General features: G+C 39.2%; 1 protein-coding gene across 1 annotated transcript in view; it reads left to right on the forward strand.

Annotated features, from left to right (window-relative positions):
* Nucleotides 1–24,089, forward strand: part of tnfrsfa (tumor necrosis factor receptor superfamily, member a) — a 33,510-nt gene extending 9,421 nt beyond the window's left edge. The window contains exons 2-10 of the mRNA XM_028025260.1: nucleotides 6,709–6,868; nucleotides 10,326–10,457; nucleotides 15,527–15,638; nucleotides 18,390–18,523; nucleotides 18,604–18,702; nucleotides 18,782–18,828; nucleotides 18,941–19,222; nucleotides 21,072–21,108; nucleotides 21,707–24,089. Of these exons, the coding sequence (XP_027881061.1) occupies nucleotides 6,709–6,868; nucleotides 10,326–10,457; nucleotides 15,527–15,638; nucleotides 18,390–18,523; nucleotides 18,604–18,702; nucleotides 18,782–18,828; nucleotides 18,941–19,222; nucleotides 21,072–21,108; nucleotides 21,707–22,008 (1,305 nt within the window). The 3' untranslated portion in view covers nucleotides 22,009–24,089. The remainder of the gene's footprint in view (nucleotides 1–6,708; nucleotides 6,869–10,325; nucleotides 10,458–15,526; nucleotides 15,639–18,389; nucleotides 18,524–18,603; nucleotides 18,703–18,781; nucleotides 18,829–18,940; nucleotides 19,223–21,071; nucleotides 21,109–21,706) is intronic.
* The last annotated feature ends 719 nt before the right edge of the window (nucleotides 24,090–24,808 follow it).

A 24,808-nucleotide genomic window follows, 5' to 3' on the forward strand; every position in this document is an offset into this window, starting at 1 on the left:
TAAGTAGCTAGCCATACATCCTTCTGCCCACCATCCTTCCTTCCTTTCTGTCCTTTGTTTTCACAGGGTCAGATGCAACGCCCGAAAACTGTAGAAACACTTGTGGCAAATTCACTGTGAGCTTATGTTATTATATTAAAAGATGCGTGCAAGTACAAAGAACTGAGATTTAGGAAAAGCATAGAAACTTGATGGTTAGAATTTGCAGGAACCCCGATGAGTTTTGTGTTCCAACTTAAGAACAATAATACCCTTTGTGAAGAATACTGTGTTGATTTCCACATGTTCCTTTATGACAAAGAACCACCTGATGAACATGCAAGAGCAAAATAATTATGATAAGTTTATGTGATGTTGAACAGTACAACAGGAAGTATTCATCCTGACTTATTCAAATAAGTCAGGATGAATACTTCAAACTCTTGACCCATGTTCTTCTTTGGTGATTAACTTTTTTGTCACAAGGAAATGAAATCATACTGAGAATTTCTTAACTCATCAAAAGAGCAGAGTTGACCAGAAAAGTCACAACTATATGAAATAAAATTTCTGTTGTGTTGAATTTAGTTGCTCAAAAATGAAGACCAAAAATTGGTATCATTTTTGCTAGGTTTAATATATGAATGCTCTGAGTAGCTGTCCCTGACTTTTTGTGATGAGAAAAAATAAATAAAAATAGTTTGTTACTTATTGTGATAACAATAAAAGTGGTCTTTTTTGGCAATAGAATTTACAATAATGCTTGTAATTATAATCACAGCCACAAAAACAGAAAATCTAACTTGAAAACTACAAAAAAAAAAATCAGATTATTGTTTGGGTAACTTCTGGAGACTAGGTACATAAGGCAGTTCAATTGTAGTGCTAAATGAGAAACAATTATCTGCGTTAAAGCATGTTTAAGAAAAATATTGATTATTTTTTGTTCTGCTCTTGTGGAACTGTGGAACTGTGGGGGGAAAAAAGAAAAATAACAATTCGACCAATGCTTTTGGTTTTTATTGTATGTAAATGTCTTCATTGTCACAAGTACGTACAATTCTCAAACAATTCAATTACAATTAAATTGCACAATAATTGGAAACCACTATTTTCTGCAGAACCTTTGTAAAAACACAGCCTGTGAACCGGGAAGCAGTTACAGTAATTGTGAAAACACAAAAATGAGGTTATCTCGATACACCTTTTAGTAATGGAACCACCGCCGGCCTGAAACCAAGAGTAAAACCTGTACTGATTTATCCTGAAACTCATTTTGATTTGTGTCACACTTTCAGAACTAATATGAGGTCTAAGGAAAAGGCCTAATAGAAATCGTGTTAAAACCAACACGTGACACAGTTTACTAACTTCTGTTTATTGTTGTGGATTTGGTTTGTACCTGACGGTGAGTCAGGCTCGGCGATGCGGCAGCTGTAATTCTCTCTCTCTTTCCTTGTGGTTGTCGGAGGCCGCTGTGATAAAATATTGAGTTCTGCTAAGGTCACTGGGGGGAGGCATGCACATCTGACATTTGAACTGGAATAAACCTTTCATTTTTCAGTGACTTATGTACTTCTTTTTTTTATTTATTTTTTTTACAACATTCATGCTGCGGTGAAGCTTCGTGCTCCTTCCTCAACCCTGTCATGTGCTGGAGTGTTTAAACATCTTCAGGGTAAAAAAGCTGTTTTCCCCAAAGCACCATGGAAATATAGGAGGCATGCATAGCTGAGAATTGGCTCATTCAGTTGTTTTCTCGGAGCCTGCGGAGGCTGATGATCTATAATCTGATAAACTGCTTTCACTGGTGTTTAATTGGCAAATCATTGCACTGTTGAGGTTGCTCCCCAAACTTTGATTGGACTAATTGATTTTATTTTGGGGTGTGTGTGGTTGTCCTTTCTCTTACTTTGCAAGTAAGATGAGAAAGGCAATCAAAGTCTTGGAAAAGTGTGAGTTTATGGATTTAAAGTTACACAACTGTTGCTTTGGTGCCTTCATTGATAACAGAAAATGATTTGCTAATTGGAGCAGCATGATGTGGAGAGTCAGGTCCCCCCTCCGGACATCGGAATATAATGAGGTGCAGCGTGTCATTGCTTAGTTGTTGGTTTGGACTGAAATCATCCGTCTGATTTGAAATGAATAATGCAGCTTAGTTTCCTCTATGTATCCACTTTGTCATTTCTCTGCATTTTCCTTTCCTTTCCTTTCCGCCCCGACGTTATTCCCTCAGGGATTGCTAAGTTGTCACAGGCCTGTAAATGGCCCATTGATAACCTGGGTCATCTGAAAGGATGTCCTGTCATTTAGGCACAAATGCGTCCTCAGTGTGCATGGCATATGTTGGGATTGTTCCAAGGCAATTTGGAAGAACCCAGGGTGTTTAGAGGAAGCGGAGGAGCGCTACTGTTGTCGGACGCACAGAAAGTCCCTCATTATTTTATTATAACTTTTATTAGTTTAACTCACAGCCACAAAAGCACTGTACAAACTTGTCACTGAGTTGGACAATGACAATTGGACACTGTTGTAAGACATAATCTGCAGCCGAGCTCAGTCATTGTACAGAGGATAGAGGAGGCTGTGAAGTGGACTGAGCCTCTGCAGTCGATGCTGGAGTCCTTCCAGGGATTGTGGGTTTGAAGGGCTTTCCACACTGAGGTTACGGTCACTCTGGTCTTCCTCCTCTCTTGGTGAAGGATGTAAGAGTAAACCACATTCTGGATGGCCGTAGTGTTTATGTACACAGCGCAGTGCTCTTGTGCTTTTGATGTACTTCAGTAGTATTTAGCAGCTAGATTGAAAAGCACTTGGTTTCAGAAATGACTCGGATTCTCTTCAGCTTAGAAAGAGAATTTATTTGTTTGTTTCACTGGCACATTGAGAAGTTTTTGTGCAACTTGGCTATCCCATGAAAGGAATCCATTTTTACTTTTTCTAATCCGTTTTACTCCTTAGAGTTTGAACTGTTAACCGACTAATTAATCAGATTGTAGATAAGTTGCATTAACATAGTTTTGTAGTGCCAATGACAATAAAACGAGGAAAGGGGGGGATCCAGCATCATATCGCGGATCACAATAAGAAAATAAAAACAGAAAATGTTTCCCCAAGGTCCTGGCCCTTTCTACAGCACATTAACAAGGACAACATTTCCCAACATAATACCAAGAGAACACAGAATGAATGCAAAAAGAAAATAAATATATAAAAAGCATGCCACGTTGAACGAAATTTAGCCAACCACAAAAATAAGATGGAAGAGACAAGATTTTACACGACAATCAAACAGAAAGCATACAGTGTTGTGAAACTAAAAACATACATAGTGCATGCACATATGAAGTCACACATGACTTGGATTTGTCCAACCAAGCATTCCACCTTCCCTTAAAAGGACAAATGATTACTGGAACACAACAAACGGTAGCAGACTGTGGCGGTTCATTCATTCATCACCCTGGGCAAGCTCCTCTTTCTATAAATCTAAGATACACGATCTTGGACCCAGAAAAAATAAACACAATATATTAACTGTATTTTGAGAAAACTGAGGATTTGCTTTTTTAAGATTGACTTGAGGCCCAAATAACATTAAAAATGGTTTTTGCAGCTTCATAAACATAATACATGCTCTATAAATCTTTAAAAAACTACGACTGTAACTTATTCCTGTAGGTTGGTGGTAAACATTAGCATCATTAACCAGTGATAGGCAAACTGCATTCCTCAAGGACTGGAGTCCTGCAACTTTTAGAAGTCTCTCTGCTTCTGCACACATGGCTCTAATATTAGCTTATTAGCAGAACTTGACTGCATGCTAGTAAGGCAGTTTCACAGTTCAATTCAAGTGCAATTGACAACAAACACATCTAAAAGTGTTCCCTCGAGGAATGCAGCTTGAGACCTTCTTTACGTGCAGTGTAAACCTGGTGTGGGTAAGATCTTCTCCATCCCTCTCCCACCATCATCGGGGTAACACCCTTGCTGGGAAGCCAGCTGCTTTGGTTCCACTAAGTGGTCTGGCACGGGTCGGTTAAGTTCGTATCACTATTTTGTCTGTTTCCAGCGAAAGGGCGACCCATATAACCAACTCGTACAGCAACGTTCCTACGCCCCTTTTGGATGTAGGTCCCTAGAGCAATGGTACAGAACAGTCAAAGTAGAGGTACTGGTGTCACACAACACATCGACTATAACATTTGATGTCGCACTAGTATGACACATTTTTGCCATTGGGTTTAACCCTGCTTGCCCCACCAGTCAGCAGAGGCAGTACGCTGACTGGTGAAGGTAGCCTACCTAATCTGATTGGTAAGTGGAAATGTTCCACTGAATATGCTTTATCATAGCATAGCATATTGAATTGCACCAACATTTGTGTGTGTGCAGCAGCACACACACATGGCCTAGCTATCCACCAGTCAGAAATTTGCGGCAGACTTCATGTTTTTGGTAAAGCTTTGATCCAGCATTACCAAATTTATTTGGCTCTGATTTCTCTGCAGTGTTAGCAAAGCTATCGTTACTTAAACAGCTTTCTCCATAGGCATTCCCTTGAAAATGAGAACATTTACCTCAAAGAACTGCCAACATATTCAACTTAAGCATGTTCTCGATCTTCAAGCAAAAGTTGGAAATGATAAAAAACCAGTTCTGTGAAACTTAGACAGTAGACATCTCTTAAGTTATAGAGATTCCACTTTCAATTTGCACTCCGTTCTGATACAGAATCTAACTAACTGTGATTCACTTTGTCAGTAACACACGTGAGAGTAGAGAAGGGGTGGGCAATCCCAGTCCTCTCTAGCAACTTTTAGGTTTGTCCCTCGTCCAACACAGCTGAAACTGCAGGATACCGGCCGTGTGGCCGTGTTGGTGTGGAGTTGTCACACCAACTCCCTGAAGTAGTTTGTGTGGCATATTAGCTCTTAGATTTTGTGTAGACAATGACTGGAAAGCTGAAAATCTTTTAGTTTTGGTCACCAACCAATTTTTTGTGTGCATCTTTTACACCAGCCGTATTATAAACCGGCACTGGTAGCAGTGATAGGTTTATATGTTCATGTAATGGTCTTTAGGTGTTCAAATAGAGCTTAGTCTTGTTAGTTTAGAGATCGGTTTGGAGAGCAGGGAATCTGTGTACTGTCAATCGGACACCTGGCGTTTACCTCTGGATTGGCTTAAAGCATGTGGATTTGGTGGAATGTCACGTTTTGCATCTGTGTTATGGAATGGGATTACCTTCAGTGCAGCTCACATTTTCCCAGTCATCTTTATTTTCACATCTTTTTTTTTTTCTTTCCACCGCTTTGCCTTGCACATGTGCTTATACGCTGATTTTACTCTTTCCTTTTCACACGGCTTTCTGCTTTTCTCAATTCCATGCCTCTCCACAGCTTCCCCATCCAAGCCTCCAGTCGCACGCACGCACCACACAAACGCGCCGCACAAACGCGCACAGCGTATTCAGGCAAAGACTCACCCTGTGTCGTGCAAGCTGTTAGTCCCGTCTCTCATTTATCTCCCTCCCTTTTCCTCTCCTTCCCTCCTGCCTTCCACCCCCCTTCCCCAGAATGTTTGGATAGATCTAAATGGTGTGATTGTGACTGCTCTGCCGGGCGTCTGCCTCTGAGCGTCTTTGGAAAGTCTGACGTGAAGGGAAAAGGCAGAGGCAGAGAGAAAAAGGGAAAGGTTCTTCTGAACAACAAGGCATGGCGGCCCTCCAGAGAGTCAAATCCAGCGTCATAAGTCTTCTCTCCATCCCTTTTCTCTTTATTCCTCTCATTCTCCCACACTCTCTTTTTAGGGCACCTATTCCCTGTCGAGCGACCCATCTTCAGCGTGTTGTCTACAGTTTCTCTGTCCTTCTTTCTATCTCTTCCTCTTAATCTCTAGTGGTCTAGTGGAGGCTGAACGAAGGGAGGGGGGCTTGCCACCGCACAGGAGAGACAAAACCTCTAGATCTAGGACTCTCTTTTACCCAGGGAGGTGTCCTGTTGCGTTTTCGGCTCTTCGCCGTGGTTTCACATGTCGTGGCATTCAAAGAGCCCAGGTTAAAGAATGTGGGTCATTTGAAGTAGGAGCACTAAAGTGTGTTGTTTGCCAGTGAAAGGGGCCTTCTCACGTTGACATGGTGAAAAGCGTGTGAATAAACACCAGCGCCTGGGGGCCACACTAAAGTGTTTGGCTATATTCTTCTCTGTACCCCACCTATACAGGCCTGTTATTATCCAACACATGAATGGACCTCTGGGATTCACGTTGGATATGAGCACCGGGCCGCTTGTAGCCAAGGTACCTTATCAAACTCTCGACAATAGAAGAAGTAGCTTCTGTCCTTTTGAACCTCGAGATGGTGGAGTAATTAAATTTGGCCCGCATGCTGCGGCGCATGTAATTTAGTTGGTGTATGTTTCCTCATCCTGTGCTCACGAGATTATGTTGCTCCTAGTTGTGACCAGCTGCTTGGCTTCCTTAATTGCTTTCCCACAGCAGATGTTCAGATCAGATGGTTCGCATTAAGTCATAGATTGCTCACACAAGGTTTCCTATGAAGATACGCTCTCGTCTTTTGCTGCCCCTTCGTCTGATGAGTTTAAGTGGGTGAGTCTGCATCGTGTGGAATCACAAAAAAGTAAATCAAAGCTCATGCCTTTCTCTTCTCTCTCTTCCCCCCTTCCACCCAATGTCTTTGTTGTCTCCCTGACCTTGATGATGCAGGTGGTCGTGGCAGCGCTGATTGTTTGCCACGCGGCAGAACTCCCGGCCCCTCAGTGGTCTGGAGAGGAGTACAGAAACCTCACTCTGAGACGACTCAGGACATGTGTGGAGAATGAGCAGTACCCCCACCAAGGACTCTGCTGTGTGAACTGCAAGGAGGGTAAGAAGGAGAAAAACTCTAAATACTCTAAATCAAGGGTCTCAAACTCCAGTCCTCGAGGGCCTGGAGTTTTTAGATGTGCCACAGGTACAAAACACTGGAATGAAATGACTTAATGACCTCCTCCTTGTGTAGATCAGTTCTCCTGAGCCTTAATGACCTAATTATTCTGTTCAGGTGTGGTGCAGCAGAGGCACATCTAAAAGTTGCAGGACTGCAGCCCTCGAGGACTGGAGTTTGAGACCCCTGCTCTAAAAGGAACTACACTGCTCAAAAAAATAAAGGGAACACTTAAACAGGTGTTTCACACTTAAAGTGTTCCCTTTATTTTTTTGAGCAGTATATTTACTGCCCCATTTAAAAAACACAACAAAGAACAATGCTCGATGTTCTCTAATCTAATCTGTATCTTAATTTACCAAGCAACACCGTAAAGTGTTAGAAGTCTAAAATTACAAATTCATTCAGACTTTTGGAAAGATTTTAAACTCATCTTTGCTGCTGCATAGGAAACAAAATGTGTTCTGTTCTTATCATAATTTTCCATTAGCAGGTCGTCATTTCTGTTTTGTCGTTTTTAAACTCAAAAGGAAGAGCCTTTTAATAAACCTTATTGCCTAGGTCTGACTGGCTTCCTTAAAAAGTAGCGTCATTATTTTGTTGACTTCTTGCAAACTTAATGAAGTCAATATTAGCATCAATATTTTGTCCTTTTTTCCAACACAGAATGCAAAATGTGTATTGCAAAATGATCTTGCAACTTGCATGGCAGTAATTTTATTTTTTTATTATTCTTTCAGAACCTATTTTAACATTCACGCATGTAGGGAAACAGTCTGTTAACAATTTAAATTTAGCATATTTGTTCAATTTCACGCAATGTTTTGCTAATTAATCAACTAGAGAATTGTTAAATTTTCACTGGATTGAGACTAATAAGGAATTGGTTGTTCAAATATCTGAAATCTGTTTTTCATTTTTTCTTATTTATTAATAGTGTCACATATAAAAAGCTCCCACCATTTTCTGTCTATTAATGGATTAACCAGCAGTATTTATTCTGATGCCCCTTTTTGCAGTTGGAAAAAAATCTAATAAAATCAGGGATATATATATATATATATATATATACTGTATGTATATATGGGGATAATTGTATCTCCCAGTGTTTCTTAAATCCAAAACCTTACTTATGTACATTTTTTTTCTTTTTTGTGGTGGAATCCTAAACCATAAAATTGGTTGAACTTGGAATCAGTGAGTCAGAACTCTGGAAAATTGTGTTGCCAGAAAAATCCTGATTGTTGCATCTCTAGGATTAAAAAGAGATCCCTCAACATCGCCAATAGCAATCAAACAAATGGGGGGAGATTATTAAAAATATAAGTCTAAGAAAATCAACATTAATGTATTTTATATTCTTCTAAAGCTAATAAGATACATCAAAATTAAGTTAAAAAAATGATACAAAACTTAAAAAGAATTAGAAGTAAAAAAGAAAATTAAATACAACACAATCAAATAATGACATAAATAGAGCTACAACAACTGAAAAACAGAACTATGATACTTATGGGAAGATATATATATACAGTACAGACCAAAAGGTGTGGACACACCTTCTAATTCAATGGGTTTTCTTTATTTTCATGACTATTTATAAGGCAATAAATCCCACTTATTAACCTGACAGGGCAGGTTGACCTATGAAGTGAAAACCATTTCAGGTGACGACCTCTTGAAGCTCATCAAGAAAATGCAGAGTGTGTGCAAAGCAGTAATCACAGCAAAAGGTTGCTACTTTGAAGAAACTAGAATATAAGGGCTATTTTCAGTTGTTTTACACTTTTTTGTTTAGTGCATATTTCCACATGTTATTCATAGTTTTGATGCCTTCAGTGTGAATCGACAATGTCAATAGTCATGAAAATAAAGGAAACTCATTGAATTAAAAGGTGTGTCCAAACCTTTGTTCTGTACTGTACGTATATATACACCTGAGGAAAAATGCAAAATTATAAAATATGTCAATTTTTCCCCTTGATGTTATTCTTTTTCAGCTATCCTCAGATATTCAGGAACCAGAACCACTGCAGTCAGACTAGAAGGACACGTTGTTTCAAAAGTTTAGGGATTCTTGCATATTTTTCAGATAACTGTTTCCCCCCAGCCCCCTCCCTTTGTTTTACAGACCATTTACAACCAGATGCTATAAATAAATAGAGTTTAGTGTCCGCTTCCTGTATTCTGAACTTTAAAGGCTATAAATTACGTTATATTCCTCCTCCTCCAAACTCTGAAAAGTTTGGAAATGTTGTCCTCACCGCTCCGTCTGGAAATAAGGCATGACGGCCAGGAGCAGAAAGCCCGTCGCTCCGTCTGAGCTCAAGTAGAGCTACAAAATAAATGGAAACTCCAGGGCTTGAAGTCAGAGTTGTTTTGAAGGTCCAAGTCATTAAAAGCACCAACCTTTTCAATTAATTACGTACATAATGTGATAAACCATTTAACTTGTCCTGGGCCCGGAATATATTTAGCCAGAAAGCAATTACTGTATTCTACTGGTGGCTTATTGAGTTATTTCATTTGTGATTCTCAATTCTGGGGGAGAAAAAAAACAATGTTTTTTGTCTATTATTTAGTTCATTTTTAATGTTTGTTTTTTTGTTCCTCTGGCTCTTCCAATGGCAACCTTCATCAATCAGTCTGTAATTTATGCAATTACATGCATTTGATTGCTAAAAACTAAATCCCAGAGGATAGCTGATTTATTTCTGGGGCCTCCATCGTTTGTTGACAGCAACTACAACGCTTCATTCCTGCTTGTTTTCCCACTTGTTAATTAGTTCTTGTTAATTAGCTCATATTAATTTATGGAGAAGAGATTTGTTTTTCAGTAAGTTATCTTTAAGTAACTGTGACAGTCGAGCTGTCTCCAAGTAAAAAAAAGAAAAACATTTCTAACTGAAGAGGTCTGTGCTCTGTGTTGCGTCTTCCCCCCGGTGCCCCGTCTTTTTTTCTTCTTTTTTTTCCCCCTCCCATTTGTACATCAGATAAATCCTGAAAACACATGAGAATCAAGTGGTTTTATTCATGGCATGCTTGAGCTGATCAGAGATGATAAGTACGATAATCCAGCAGAGCGAAGTAGGACAAATCACTTTGTAGTTCGCTCAATCGCTCCCTCTTATAGCTCTTATGACACGAACACTTCCTGAACATAAAAAAAGGAGACATGTATAACATAGAAACTTCTGTTCCCTCTGTGTTTAGCATCGCTTTACCTTAGGGTTGTCTAGCACTCTGGAATATGGTGCCGTGGTGTGGCCTGTTTCAACAGGAAACGCATCTGTATGATGGAGTTGTTATTCACAGGACAAGACATTTAGTTACGTTAGTAAGTTATATTTGTGGTGTGATGAGTTGTGGTCTGATTGTTTTCTTATTTTATTTGCAGGAACGTTTGTGCAGAAGCCATGTGAAGGTGATCTGGAGGAAGGAACATGCGTGTCCTGTGAACACGGGCAGACGTACACCGAGCATCCAAATGGGATGAACCGCTGTCTGCCCTGTACACACTGTCGCCCTGGTAACCAAGTTCTCCGTTTCTTTAAGAATGTGTCATTGATTATTAATCGGTCAATATAATTTTTTATTTACCGAAAATTAAATTGTGTATCTTCAAAATTAGTTGAAGGAGGAAAAAGTCAGTTTAATTGGTCATAATGTTTTTTTTTAAATTGGTCATAGTTGTCAGATCAAAAAAGGTTTTCTAAGCATTGTAACCAGCTAATGTTGCTAACTTAGCAGAGAAAAAAGCCTGTCAGGACTAATTTTAGCTAACAGCAGTCAAAATATTTTTTCCAGTCTCCTTGCCATGTTGCAGTCAATCCATAATTTATAACACAATATATTGGCATTAATATTGGTATTGGCCGATGTCAGTATTAGTCTATTAAAACTTGGTGGATATTAATAACCATTGTTTATTTCCATATTGTTGCCTTCTGTGTATTTGCATTGGGAGGGTGTTTTATTTGTTGGGCCATATGACGGTGATGCAGCGCAGCATTGTAGGGTATTTTACTTAAGCAGGTGTGCTAAACTTTTTTATTGTCTCAAAGGGGTAAGGACATGTATACAATATAAATAATACTGGTTATCGGCAATAACAGCATTATTAATATCGTATATTGATATTGGCCCAGATTTTCAAATCGGTGCATCTTTTCCAATTCATATCAGGAACAGAGGCAATTAGGACCTTAGATTAGCCGTTAGCATGTTTAGCATATCTAATTGTATGCAGCTCTCTGTGTGCTAATACCTTAGAGGCTACCAATATTAATAAATCAAAAATGTCTTCAGACACAAATGGATAAACCAGACTAGCATCTTCCCCTCAATGAAAATCTGACATGACCATCTGGAAAATACTTTCCATTCTAAAAGGCTTTGTCAACTTTTGTCTTATTTCTGACTTCATTTTTGAACATCTTCTTTGTTCAGTAACAACGTCTGCTCTGAGGAGTGTTGCTACATGCTACATGTAAAATTAATTTAGTTTTTCTTTCAGTCTTTTTAATACCTAAATTAATTGTATTCTGAAGCAACTGCATTTTTATCGAAAAATGTGTAATTAACTGTCAACTTTAACTACAGAAAGTAATACATCTAAAAAAAACTGAACAGAATTTTTTATGACCGTGGGAACTGTGCGTAGATTTGCTTCAGGTCACCAGCTGATTTCTTTACACATTTAAATTATTTAATTGGATTTTCTTATCTTATTTAAATTTCCATTTAGGCACTAAATAAGACTAAACATTTTTTTAATCATATTTCCCATTTTCTGTGAGCAACAAGCTCCAAAATCCCAGCGTGTTTTAAAACGTGGAGGGGGGAAAAAAGAACTGACACCTATCTGAATCTCCCCTCCATTTAATCCTTTGCGTTTTTAAAAAAAAAAAAAGAAAAATCAGATAACCACAGAGCGTTCTAAAGAGACTGCTTGTCAAAGATGTATTGTTTTAGGAAAGCTGATAGCTCTTTGTCTGTGCCCTGCGCCTTTCACGTCCACAGCTGAAAATGGGATCTTATGATGTTACACGGAGCAGCAGGGTGTGTCTTTGTTGTTTTTGTTTCCCGGCCTGAATGCGAGTGTGTTACTTGTCTCGGGAAGGTTTTGCCTGTGTGTCCGTCTTACCTGGCTGAACTGGGTGTGGCTGCGCGTCATTGTCCTCCCCCATACTGGGCGTCTTTGTGTCCGATGAAAGGCAGCAGCCACAGAAAAGAGAATACTGTTACATAGATTATTCACTTATTTTACTTTTAAGGTTTTGGTTGTTTTTTTGGTTTTTTTCCCCCCCCCAGATCTTTTTAATGCCTTTCATAATCTTGTGACACTAAATAAAAAAGTAAAGTTTAAACTTTTAAGTCCCACATTGCATTGTGGAGTGCTTGCACGTATTCTGAACCACGCTGCCATGTGAAACACTTAAGAACTTCCTGTTGGGAGCTGCTGTTGATTTAATGAATCATTTATGGTGTCACATGAATGAACTTTGCTTTAGTGTATTTCGTAGTTAGTGCCAGTCCATTTAACCATGTAATATTTCAGACCTCAGTTGAAATCAGCAAATTAAAATTAAAATAAAAAAACAGGAGAATAGTTGCTTTGGTGCATCAACCTGATTCTATAATACAGACTCAGGCGGCATATCGTTCATGTCGGTTTAATGTGACTGAACTCCTTAGTCGGTCACTGGGCTGCAGCTTCAGTTTTGCGGTTTATTCATTGATTTTCACCAAGCTGGTAATCATGTTTTTAGCTTCTGAGCTCGTTTGTGTTGTATTTAAGCATCACTCCACTAAGCTGACATCCATCAATCTGTCTCCTCCATGACACATTTCCATTGGAAAAACTCCGGCCTCTGTGGTTCAGGGAAGGAAACAAAACACTGAGTGTAAATGTCCTCCGCTGGTTTTAAACAACAAAACAATAGAGCACAATGAAACCTGAATTATAGCTTGATCACATTAGGGAGAAGGCAAACAGTTATGACTAAATTCACAAACAATGCCGGGGCTGGAGCTGTGAATTTCAGCTGACCTCTCGATTCTAGCTGACTGATTTCTTAGCTCAATGCGTCTGTGTTCTTTCCTCTAAACACACACACACCCTGGTACTCTTCCACTCTTAATGTTAAGATCACAAACTTCATAGAGTTCTCATTTTATTATTGTTAAATTATTTTATGTGATGGACCTCGGGTTTCTAAAGTCAGGGGTCATGACTCACTGCTCCAGACTTTTAGCGGAACAAGTTTACTTTCCCAAAAAAAGCATGACCTTAAAAGCAGCAATGGCCGGCGTCCTCCTCGTTTCCGCGCCAAGACTTTCCAAGAACTCGGCTGTCAAATCGTTAAGGAGCGAGCCGGGAGCAACTCCGGTCCAAACGCCGGTAATTCCGGAACGTTCTCTGGCATTTTATGAAAAAGGGCTTCAAACTATTTAAGTGTTATGTCAGAAAGCTTAAATGGATTAGAAAACCATTGTCCTCCTCCAATGTTGTTTTGTGGCTAAAGACTACTATGACAACTGGAATAAATTGAGGATATTTAAAGTAAATTTTTTACAGAAAAATTCCCCCTTTTTACTCTCATTCCCCTAAATAAATCTCAGTTATTTTCAAAAGTCACCTGAGCGTAGTTTAATTCTAGTTATATTGTTTTTGGCATCACAAAATGTGGAAAAGTTTATGAAACATTAATATACAAGTTTCCTTCTGACACAAATTGTTTGATAAATCCATATTAGGACAGCTACAAATGTGTTTGTATAGTATATTTATTTTGTGCTCAAAAATCCACACACATTCATAGATGATATGCAAATCAGTAGGCAACCTGGGATTCAGTGCCTTCAGTGCCCAGAGGCACATCAAACCCACAAGTTTTGGTTTGCAAAACGACTTCTCTACCCACAGAGTCACAGTCGGAATTGATCAAAAGTTTTTACAAAATAACATCTATAAATTAAATTGTACCTGAGATTTTTTTATTTTATTTTATTGATTTTTTTTTTTTTTTTTGCAGAACTGAAAAACTGCAAAAATAAGTACAAAGTGCAAAATGGTTCAGTTCTAAAACTTTTTTTTTTTTTGCTTGATATTTTCTGTGCTGTGCCAAAATAATTAGTCAGTCCAAGTTTCTGCAACTTTGTTTTATTTGTTGTTGTTTTTCCACTGCATCAGTCAACAAAGCAAAGCATTAAAAAAACTATGAATCCATATGAAGAAACAATTTTCTGTGGCGTATTAAGACTAAATTTCCACACCAACACGTTTTTCTTTCTTTTTTTTAAACTTCACTTTGACGTAACTTAAATGTAGAGCGTTTTATTTTTACAGACCAAAAAAGAATCATAAATTGACAGTATGCTGGGGGGTTTTTATTAAGAAATGTTTGCAATGCATTTCATTACCATGAAGCCACAAAAACTCTTAGCATTCCTGTTTAGTTTTTTTTCTTGTTGTTTTTAATGCGACATATTTTCACGGGTAATCAGTTGTTGTTTTCCAAAAGTTTGTGGCTCCCACAATTGTCAGATGCTGGAGTGCATCAGCACTTAACAGCCATGCAGTAAATGACATTTCCACGCAGTCCTTTAATGCCTGTATGCCTTGAGAAATGCAGTCGAACAAAACCGGCGACTGTTCTGCTTTGGTACAGAGTAATTTCGTTTTTATTATTATACATTACCCAAACGATAACAGTGAAAGACGTTGGCTATACCATGAGCAGCGGTCGTGGAGCGAGGCACAAAACCGCGGTTGTGTTCTCTGCATGACCGTAAGGAGTCTGTTTCACTCTGACGAGAACACGCTCAAAAACAACATGTTTACTGTTTAACAATTTGCTTCTGTGACTGTTAAGGTGAAACAGACCGTATTTTGTCTGTTTAAAGCCAACATGATGTGCTCTTGCAGCTGGAATATTGGCAAGCTAGTTGGTGTAACCACATGGCCGATTGCCAACGGCAGGACAAAGGCCAATTATTAGAGAAATAGTTTTGCGGAACGAGAGAAAAAACTGACAAAAAGGCCGTATTTTAACTTTGTTTCAATTAATCATGGGAGAAAATTCCTGTAATGGTATGGAAAGATTACAGATTTTACAAACTGCTCTGGAATAGATTTTTTTATTTTTAAATTTGCAGCCATGGCCGTCTTATTTACTGAAGCTAGGGATTAATGGAGGTGAACTTTGTTTTTTTTTATGTTTCCAGAATTTTCACGTAACCCCTTTAAAAAAAACTGCAGCTGCTGTCGTTTATGTTTCCAAAGTCACAAAGTTTCTCATATTCCTGCTAAAGTGAGCAGAAAGAAGGAAACCTAATTGTCACGCTTATCCGTTTTATGGAAAAAGTCACAGCACGGTTACTAACTGGCTGTAAATTAGCTTAAAAAAGAAAAAGAGCAGAATATCCAACAAAGGTTTCTCTCTGTTGCTCGCTTACTCATTAAGTCCTGGACATGCATCAACAGGTTAGACGTAGTTAACTAAAACAGAGGTCACACACTTGCGTGACCAATTTGTTTTGGAGTTGGCAGTTTTGAAATTTTCTCACAATGTTTTACAATTTTGTCTTCTACAGACGAAAGAGTAATCACTCCCTGCACGACCACAACGGACACCAAGTGCGAGTGCAAGCCCGGCACCTTCTGCGTTCCTGACCAGGCCTGTGAAGTCTGCAAACGCTGTGCCAAGTGAGTGCTGCTTAAACATTTACAGCTTTGTCACTTTTTAGCCCTTAATTTGTAGATTACAATACCTTGCAAGGTATTCGTACGTATTGAACTTTTCCACTTTTTGGAACTTTACAAGCACAAACCTTTTTGTATTTCTTTGGGATTTTATGTATTCGAAGAACCTGAAGTAGTTCCTAATTGGTTCTGTTTTTTTTTTTTTAAATCTAAACTTGCAGCTGTGCTTTTTTTAATCAGCCCCCTATGATAAGAGACCCCTAAATGAAATCACATGTAGCGTCACTTAATTAGTAAATAGGCGTCCTGTGTGGCTCAAGATAAAATCTGAGCCCAAAAGAGAGATTGCAAAAACAGCTCCACATCACCGTGACAACACAGTCTCCACCACAGTACATGGTGGTGGCAGCATCATGCTGTGGAGGTGCTTCTAATAAACAGAGTATGGAGCTGATCATATGCTCAGAAACCAGACACCCATCACATGAGTTTAAGATACTTTTTCTAAAATTGGCAAAAGGTCTGATAAAATCCATGGCAACCAACTCACTTCAGTAGCCACCTAATAAGTCCACCTGTGAGCTAATATCTGCGTAGAATTAACAGTATGACACACAAAACAGAAAAAAATTGTCATGTTCTCAAAACACCAGAAAGATTAAACCACTGAGGATAATATGGTCAAAATGACCTTAAAGAGCAACAACAACAAAAAAGAAAAATACATTTAACTCAACCGAAAAATGCTAAACAAAACCATGCAATCATGTATCTACATTCTCCCAGTATGGTGAACTGAAACTATCATCTGCCATGTAAAGACATGTACAATGATGAATCATTGTGCTTTTAATCATGCCCTCACATTTAGAGGTTTTCCAGCTACATTTTTTCTGTAATCAAAATGGTAAACAGTAGTGCTACACTCAACCTCAAAATTCAGTTCTGTCTATTTCACCTTCAAATAATCGCAGCAAACTATTCTCTAGATGTTATTTCAGGATTACTACGTCTTTTGTTTTATTGTAAAGTCAAGCAGTTTTTTGTAATTACTTTTACTAGTGCAAATATACTGTAAACACAAAATCTTACCAAGTATTTGTCTAGTTTCTAGAGCAAATATCTTACTCCACTTGAAATTTTACAAAACTAATTATGAGTAGCTGTTCATCAAAAAATATCAAGTTAACTTGGATATAAGCTTGCAGTAGGTTGTGCTGCAGATGTCTTTGCTGGTTGTTGGCTGTTTTCTGGGCTTTGGGTGGATGGACCGACCGGGCTTTCAGTTTTCTTGACGTTGGGGAGCGCTGTTGGAGCTACCTCAGTCTTGAGCTGCTGTCTGTCTGAACTGAGCGATAGAAGTCAGGAAGGTGACCAGGAACCCGATGGTTACTCTGACAGAGCTTCAGTATTCCTCTGTGGAGAGAGGAGAAACAGCTGAGTGGCAACAATCCTACGATAATTACTACAAACCTTTAGCAAAGAGGGTAAGCATAGAAGTACATTTAGCAGAATCTTAAAAGTAGTTTTTCAGCACAAAATAACTCAGTCACAATAGTCCCAAAAACAGAAAACACACACACATATATATATATTTTTTTTTAATATGTTTTTATTATAGATTTATTAGCAATGGTTCTTAATGATTTTATGTCATGCCATCCGAGTGAACATATTTTTCACCCCCAATCCCTATTTAAATATTCATTTGTACTCGCCACTGGCACCAGGATTCTGTACTCAATTACATAATAAAATTAGCTACCATGACTTAAAAATTAAGTTGCTACAGCTTTTATTATAGTTTCAAGTATTAAACCAACGTCCACCAATCGTTCGCCTTGAGCCGATCAAGCGCGGTGGCTTTTACACTTGACGCATTGGTGAAGCATTTTACGAAAATTAGCCTTCATAGAGGAATAATATAAATTCCTGTACAAGCAAACCCTCCAGATAGACCATTTTAAATGAAAGGTTCTTCAGGCGATCCTCGCCGAGATAAAAAACTAAAAAAAAGGAGGGGGTGATGCTAGGAGGAAGCATTTTTTGACTTGGAACAGACCAGGGCGCCTGAGTGCGGCCAAAGGTCGCCCAGTTTCTCCCCCGTTAAACACGTAAACTTAGCCAAACTCCTCTGATTTAATATTGACCGTCACAAACTTTTCCGTCCATTCTCGGCTCTGCACACCTGTGTGCCCAAGATGGACTACTTCTTCTAGCCTACAGGGTTGAACAGGCAGCGTGTTTAATTTGAGCCGTTGTTTTATTTATTTTTAAGTACATTATCCATAAACAACAATAACAGAAAACTGATAGAAAAAAAATAATCCTTGCCTGATACAACTTTGAAAATTTGGATTGCCAACGTAAATTCACGGTGAAAGGGATTCAAACTGGGAAAGTGGCGGGCTCCCCACTTTTGTCTTTGGATGAACATCCAGACGAATTCGGTTTAAACTGGTTTTTCTGTTCGTGCAGTTTTATTGTTGCATGACTGCCCCCTTATGGCCAAGAGAGGTATCTGTGTTCGCACAAAATAAAATGATTTCTTCAAGTTAACATGTGACAAAATCATGTTATCTTTACTAGAATCAATTAATTAAACACAACAAACACAATTTTTATGTGTTAACTTGAAATGAAATATTAACATAATGTTAACAACTGCAATGTTTAACTTTTTTGAGGGTATCAGAGAATTATTTATCTTAATGTGATTCTCATTGCATTTGCTCCACTTCTACGACATTGCAGGTGCAAAGCCGGCGAGGAGGAGGTGAAGAATTGCACGCCCTTTTCCAACACAGTGTGCCGAAAACGAGACCCGTCCCCGACCGAAACGGTAACGCCTCGGTCTCCTCCGGTTCCCGACCCGCCAACAAACACCTGTAAGTTTCACACATCCCGTCATCGAACATTAATCGCCACCCAGATGGGAATTTGTCTCATATGTAACGATCTCTTCCAGGGTTTCTTGTATTAATGGTCTTGATCTGCATCGTGGTCATTGTCGTCTTTGCCATTATTTTGTGGTTCCTACGGAAACAGCACTCATGCGACGTACCATGTAAGTCCATGTAGCATTTTATAACCCAACAACATTCAGCAGATTTTCTTTTCTTACACAATTTTCTTGCTTTCAACAGGGTTCAAAAGCTCTTGTGAATCGAGCGAAATCGTAAAGATTCCCATCGTAAGTTCCATCTGATCTTTTCTTTTTTTTTTTTTTTTGGATATGTACCTCCAGATAATGTGGAGAAAAAAAAACATTCGCCTAAATTTCTTTTCCCTTCCTTCTCGGTTAGGATGAGAGTGGAGCCACTGCGGAGGAGAAGCAGAACAACCAGAACGCGGGGCTGGAGGGCGAGGAGCCCCGCCCGGAGTCGCGGCCCCTGCTGCAGGAGACACAACCCGTGATGACCAAGGCCTGCCCGCCTCTGGAGGACGAGGATCGCGGACTGGGCGACAGTTTGCCCAACACCACCAGCTCGTCCCAGACGAGCCTGTCGGCGCTGCCCACCGCTGCCTCCACTGGCAGCACCCCGCACCACAGCCCCGCCGGCTTCAGACAGTTGCCTTCAGACACGGTGAGAGCCGCAGAATCAAACATCTTTCTCTTATTTATTTAATGCAAATAAGTAGGCATCACGTCACAACCTAAAACCTCAAAGTACTTTATTGGGATTTTGTGCAACAGACCATCACCGTGTAGTGCATTATTTGTGAAGCAGACCGAGAAGGATGCATTTAAGCGTTTTTGTACAAATAAACCTGTCTGGCAGGAGTTTGTATTCAGCCAGCCATACTTAGGGATGCACAGATCCACTTTTTTTTTTTTTTGCACTTTTGGTACAGATACCTGAGATTTACCATTGGCTGATTCAGAAAAACAGTGCAAAAACAGTTGATTTAAAATATTAATTTTTTCCTGAACACAGACATAAATGTACAAAATTACAAATTTTTTTGATAACTCTACACCAGCACAGCACACTTATACACCAACAGTTTCAACAGCTTGGTGAAATGCAAAAACAACTTTAATTTGTTAAGTCAGTGCAGTTAGGAGTGTAACAGCCAATGTAAAATAAATATCAAACAAACTGAAACTGGCAGAAAAGGTTGACTGTCTTGGTCAAACATGTAAAAACTCGACTGCAACAAATCTTCTTTCAAATGGTTCAGAAAGAGCAATTAGGAATTCGAAATATAATGTAAGATAAATAATGAAGCATGATGTCGCTCAGAGGAAAAGAATAGAATTAGACTGAATAGATCTGTCCTTATGTATCAGGCACAGTCACCAATATCCAATCTAGATTTTTTATTTTTTTTTTAAATATCGGGACAGATGCAGATATTGATATTGGATCAGTGCATCTCTCCCTCTTGCTATAATGGCCCCTAAATAAAATCCAGTGCAGTCCAGTTTTCTTTAGAAGTTACACAATCAGTAGATTTAGTTCATCTGGCTGTAATTTCCTCTCTGTAAATCCAGCTGCTCTGTTTGGGCCTCAGAGGTTTGGTGGAGAACATTAGTGAACAAACAGCGAGCAGGTCAGGGACACAGTGCTGGGGACATTTAAAGCAGGTCCGGGTTGTGAAACAGTGTCCCGAGTTTGAAACATTTTCAGTCCACAAAGATGTGGAGAAACCTCCCAAACTGACTCATCGGACGTGGAGAGAATTAGTCTTTTCTTTTAGTTGCATGTATCAAAATTGTCACGACCTTCTGAGCTCCAAAACCTAAAGTTATTCCAACAAAAGGGCGTGGGTGGCAACAGGTGGTTTGTCTCTGGAATGCACTGTCAACCTGATAGTTTGAAAAATAAATGCCATACTATTTCTAGAAAAATAAAGACAAAATGCTTGCTAAAAAATTCTTATGACGTGGGTGAAAATGAAACTTAATGTGATCTTTACAGGTTTAAAAAGTGGTAAAAAAAATAATAATAATAATTTTAAAGACCTCCAGACATTTGACCAACAACTCCACCACACCCCCCAAAATTAATGAGAGGGTCTAAAAGTCACCAAAGGAATCGAAACAATTCCAAATACAAAAATTTGAAACACAGATTTTGGTTCCAAACTAACTTTAATATGTTCCAAATTGATGGAAGAAAACACCAAATTGACAGAACTTAGGATGTACAAAAATTCAACATTAACAGCCACAGCAAAAGTATAGGAACCAAAAGAAATGGACGCCTCATTTTGTAATTTTGTACAATTTATTCTGCTTGTGTGTTGTTCTACTTTGCATTAAATCAATCTTTTTTTTTAAAAAAAATTTTAAAAAATCCCAATATGCTTGGAAGTTTGTGATTGTAAAGTAGCAAAATTCTAAAAAAAAACCCTTTAAACACGTTTGCATTGTATGTTTTCTCCACATATCTTCTTATATATGCCTTTTTCTTTTTTGTCTTTCTACAGGATGACCCTCTTGGACATCGATTGCTGCCACTGCTCGGTAAGACGGACCTTCGTTGTTTCCTGTTGTTTTTGCACCAACACAAAAAAACAGCACAGCACACAGCAACCCACGCCAGATCGCGGGCAAGACAAGAAACCCGACATCTCCGCAAGATCTCCCACTTTAGTGCTTGATAGACCGATGATCTCATGATAGTTAGGCCTGATCTGAGCCTGCAGGTCTTTAAAACAATCTGCATTTTTTTTTCTGCTGCCGTTTGTCCTGCTGAATTGAAGAGGACATATCTTAGAGTTTGATCTTGCATTGATTGTTTTAAATCGACATCCTCCGAAGGGAAATGCACTTAAATGCTCTGACTGTATGTAGCATACAGGAACGATGTCTGTAGTGATAACTAATGATGTGGATATGGAGAATTTCACTTCTTCTAATACCAAGCTATTGTAGGTGAGCACAAAATACTGTTCTGGTGTCGCATTCAGTGCTATTAGAAACGATTTGCCCACTTAAAGATTTATTTCTTTAGTTTTATTTGTCATGTTTCAGGTCATTAACCACATTTTAATATCACACAAAGACAACCGCAGTGTTCTGCCGCAGTGTTTACTAGTGTTTGTTTGCTCTGATTGCAAAGGGTCGGAGAAGTCCCTCAGGAAGAGCTTCGACTTATTCGACGAATACCTGGACGTGCGGATCCACAACAAGTTCTTCCGACTGATCGGCATCAGTGACAACCACATTCGGATCGCCGAGAGCGGCGCCCCCGGCGACAAAGTGTACGAACTGCTGAAGAACTGGATGCAGAGGCAGGGGCTGAAGGCCGACATCAACGACCTGCTGGAGGCGCTGCTGAGCATGGACCAGCGGCGCTCGGCCGAGTGCATCGCCCACGCCGCCCTGAGGAGAGGCTACTACAAGCACGCCGACACCCCCTGAAGCTAACGAAGCTAACGCCAACGCTACTCGCCACCGGAACAAACTACAGCCGCCGTCGGTGGACGCCGTGTCTCACAGAACAGGGCTTACCTCCTTTTTGTGGCTGTTCAGCCATGCTTTTAAAAGCCAGTAGTTTTTTCTTTTAAAAACAAACAAACCAAAAAATAAAAACGAAGCGTAAAAAAAGGGGAAAGTCAAGACACACCGATCAGTTGTTGACTATTTGCCAAATGCTGAAGCAAATAAAAAAAAAACGTTCAAATATGCTTTTGATGGAAGCCCGAAGGCTTCAACTGTTGCGTTCTGACACATTTGGATGTTCTCGGCTGTCGGTGAAGAGGCCAGACACTGAAAGCACAGAAGTCTCCAGCCGTGTCCCACCCAAGTCACGAGACACTACTGGCCGGAGAAAATGGGGGGGAGGGGACGAGGATAATATACACTGGTTTGTAGGAACGGCATGGCGTGTGCCGCTAATACCGTGCCTGTTCGATGCACTGATACCTGGTGGCACATGTAGAACTGAAAACAGGTCAAGTTTCAATGTGTTCTGTAGATTCAATCCTCACCGCAAATATCAGTCCAAGAATACTTTTCTTCTCTAATGGTGGAAAATATTCACAAATACTAACATCCATCCCTACTAATGACGTATTTACCTCTTCATCACTGTTTGTTTGTTTTCCCTACAACTTCATTCTGTTCCTCAAACTGTGTTCTAGTTGTGTCTGCGGTCTTTGCGTGTTCAGTGTTCTCACTTTCAAACACTGTAGAAGGAATTTACAGGACGTTTCTAATCGGAGCATGCGTCGATGGTCGCCTCGACGTTTCCGTGGCGACTTGGAGAAGTTCAGAGGTCATTCTATTTATTGTCATATTTATTGAGAGGATTATTATCTGTGATTATTTATACCATTGCCAAAAACACACGGTCATTGTGACGTCCCTGCAGGGCAAAAGAAAAAAAAAAGAAGAAATGACTGAGATCAAATCCTTTCACGTTCAAAAGCAACAAAAAAATGTAGCTTTTTTTTATTATTATTATTTTTATTTTCTTTCCTGTTCCTGCTCTTCGGACAAGGTTAAGAACGACAATCCGGCTTTGCGCGTCAAGTGTGATCCGTGTGCAGATCACACTTTCCTTCTTTTTTTTTTTTAAATATCAACTGATTTCCGTATTCAGGACAGAGTGGAGGATTCCATGACGCCTAAGGCAGAATGTATCTAGTCGAATTAAATTCTCATTAACTTCGGACGTTCAACCTGTTTTCGGCTAACCGACTGAACGCGTGACCCGTCGCCCGAATCCACGAGACAGGCCGTTTCCTGGTGATGTAAGATGAAGGAAATCTTTTCTGGATATAAAAAGAAGCTCAGATTTTGTGTTTTAAAAGTTCACCCTCTGCGCATACATGCATGTGCATCCACAAGCCTTAGAAATGTATTTATATATTCAGATGGATTTAGAAATCAAAGTGAAAATCATGAGTTATGGAACTGCTCATCAACCAGAAACAGGTTGTTGTTGTTTTTTTTGCTTGTTGTTTTTCTTGTTTATGCCCATTTGTTTTTTCTGCATACTGTTATGTAAAAAGCACAGATTTAGAGTTATATATTGTTGGTGATGAGTGATGCTACAGTGCTGGCACTGCCATCTATTGACAAAACCATGAAACTGCAGCCTGCATCCGTTTCTAGTTAGTCTTCACGCCCATCCTGTTTTATTTTTCCGTGTCTGTTGCATCCATTTTTCAGCTGAATTCTCCTGTTGGCCTGATGCAGCAGAGCAGGGAAAATGATTCAGTTCTCTTGTTTACTCCATACCACATCGTGTGTGTGTGTGTGTCTGTAGAATTTTTTTTAATACCTCTGTTTTTATATGCCTTTAGTGCAAGTCTAAGCTGTTCAGTTAATTTCCATTAAGTTCTGTAATTGCCAGATTACCGTTAAGCCATTTCCCCCCCCCCCCCTGAGTTACTGTTTGGTTGTCATGGATCTTTAAATACAAAGTGATGTAAATACAACAAAGCTGTTTTTACATTAAGTTCAAATAAATGTTTTGTACAGTTATAAATGTAAAATGAGTGTTTTAATTGCTGCTTCCCTGGAAAAAGTATCACCGGTTGCTTGTTTTTTTTTGTTTTATATTTTCAGGATTCACAGATGTTAATGCGTTCACAGCTCTACCTATTATCTTGTCTCTTAGTGGTATTCTTAGTGTGTTCTGTTAAACAGGAGGTTGCAAATGCTCCTAATTAGCATATGGTTGGGTAAGAGTTTGAATCAGTCTTCACTATTTGGTATTTACAGAGATATCTCAGACTGGTTCTTAATTAAAAGAAATGTGTAAAATCACATCACTTTATAGACTTCTCGAAAGTCCTCTTATTAAACACTACAGTTATGCTTTACTGCAATTAAAGCTTCTAGTCTTTTGGACGTTTTTTTGTTTCACGTCTACAGATGTCCTGTCAGTCAGATCGGATGCAGAATGTCTGTAAACAAATATCAGGTTTAAGTCGGTGAACCTCATCATATTCGAGTCTGTTTCTGCCCTTTTATAGTTCTTTCTCTGAACAACATGAATTTAGTTTCATCCATCTTGGATGAAACGTATATCTTATAGCTTCATTCAACAATCCCTTTATACTTGAGAATTTTAGAGGCCAGACTATTAGCCTACTTGTCGTGTCTACAGTGTTCCACCTGAGCCGTTTTCTCTTGCTTGATTGATGCGCCTCCAGTGACTTGCTTAATTCTTGCAAGTTAAATGGGTGCGTGAAAAGTAAAATGGATGAAA

The sequence above is a fragment of the Xiphophorus couchianus genome, chromosome 8 (assembly GCF_001444195.1).
Source record: "Xiphophorus couchianus chromosome 8, X_couchianus-1.0, whole genome shotgun sequence".
In the NCBI taxonomy this organism is placed as follows: domain Eukaryota; kingdom Metazoa; phylum Chordata; class Actinopteri; order Cyprinodontiformes; family Poeciliidae; genus Xiphophorus; species Xiphophorus couchianus.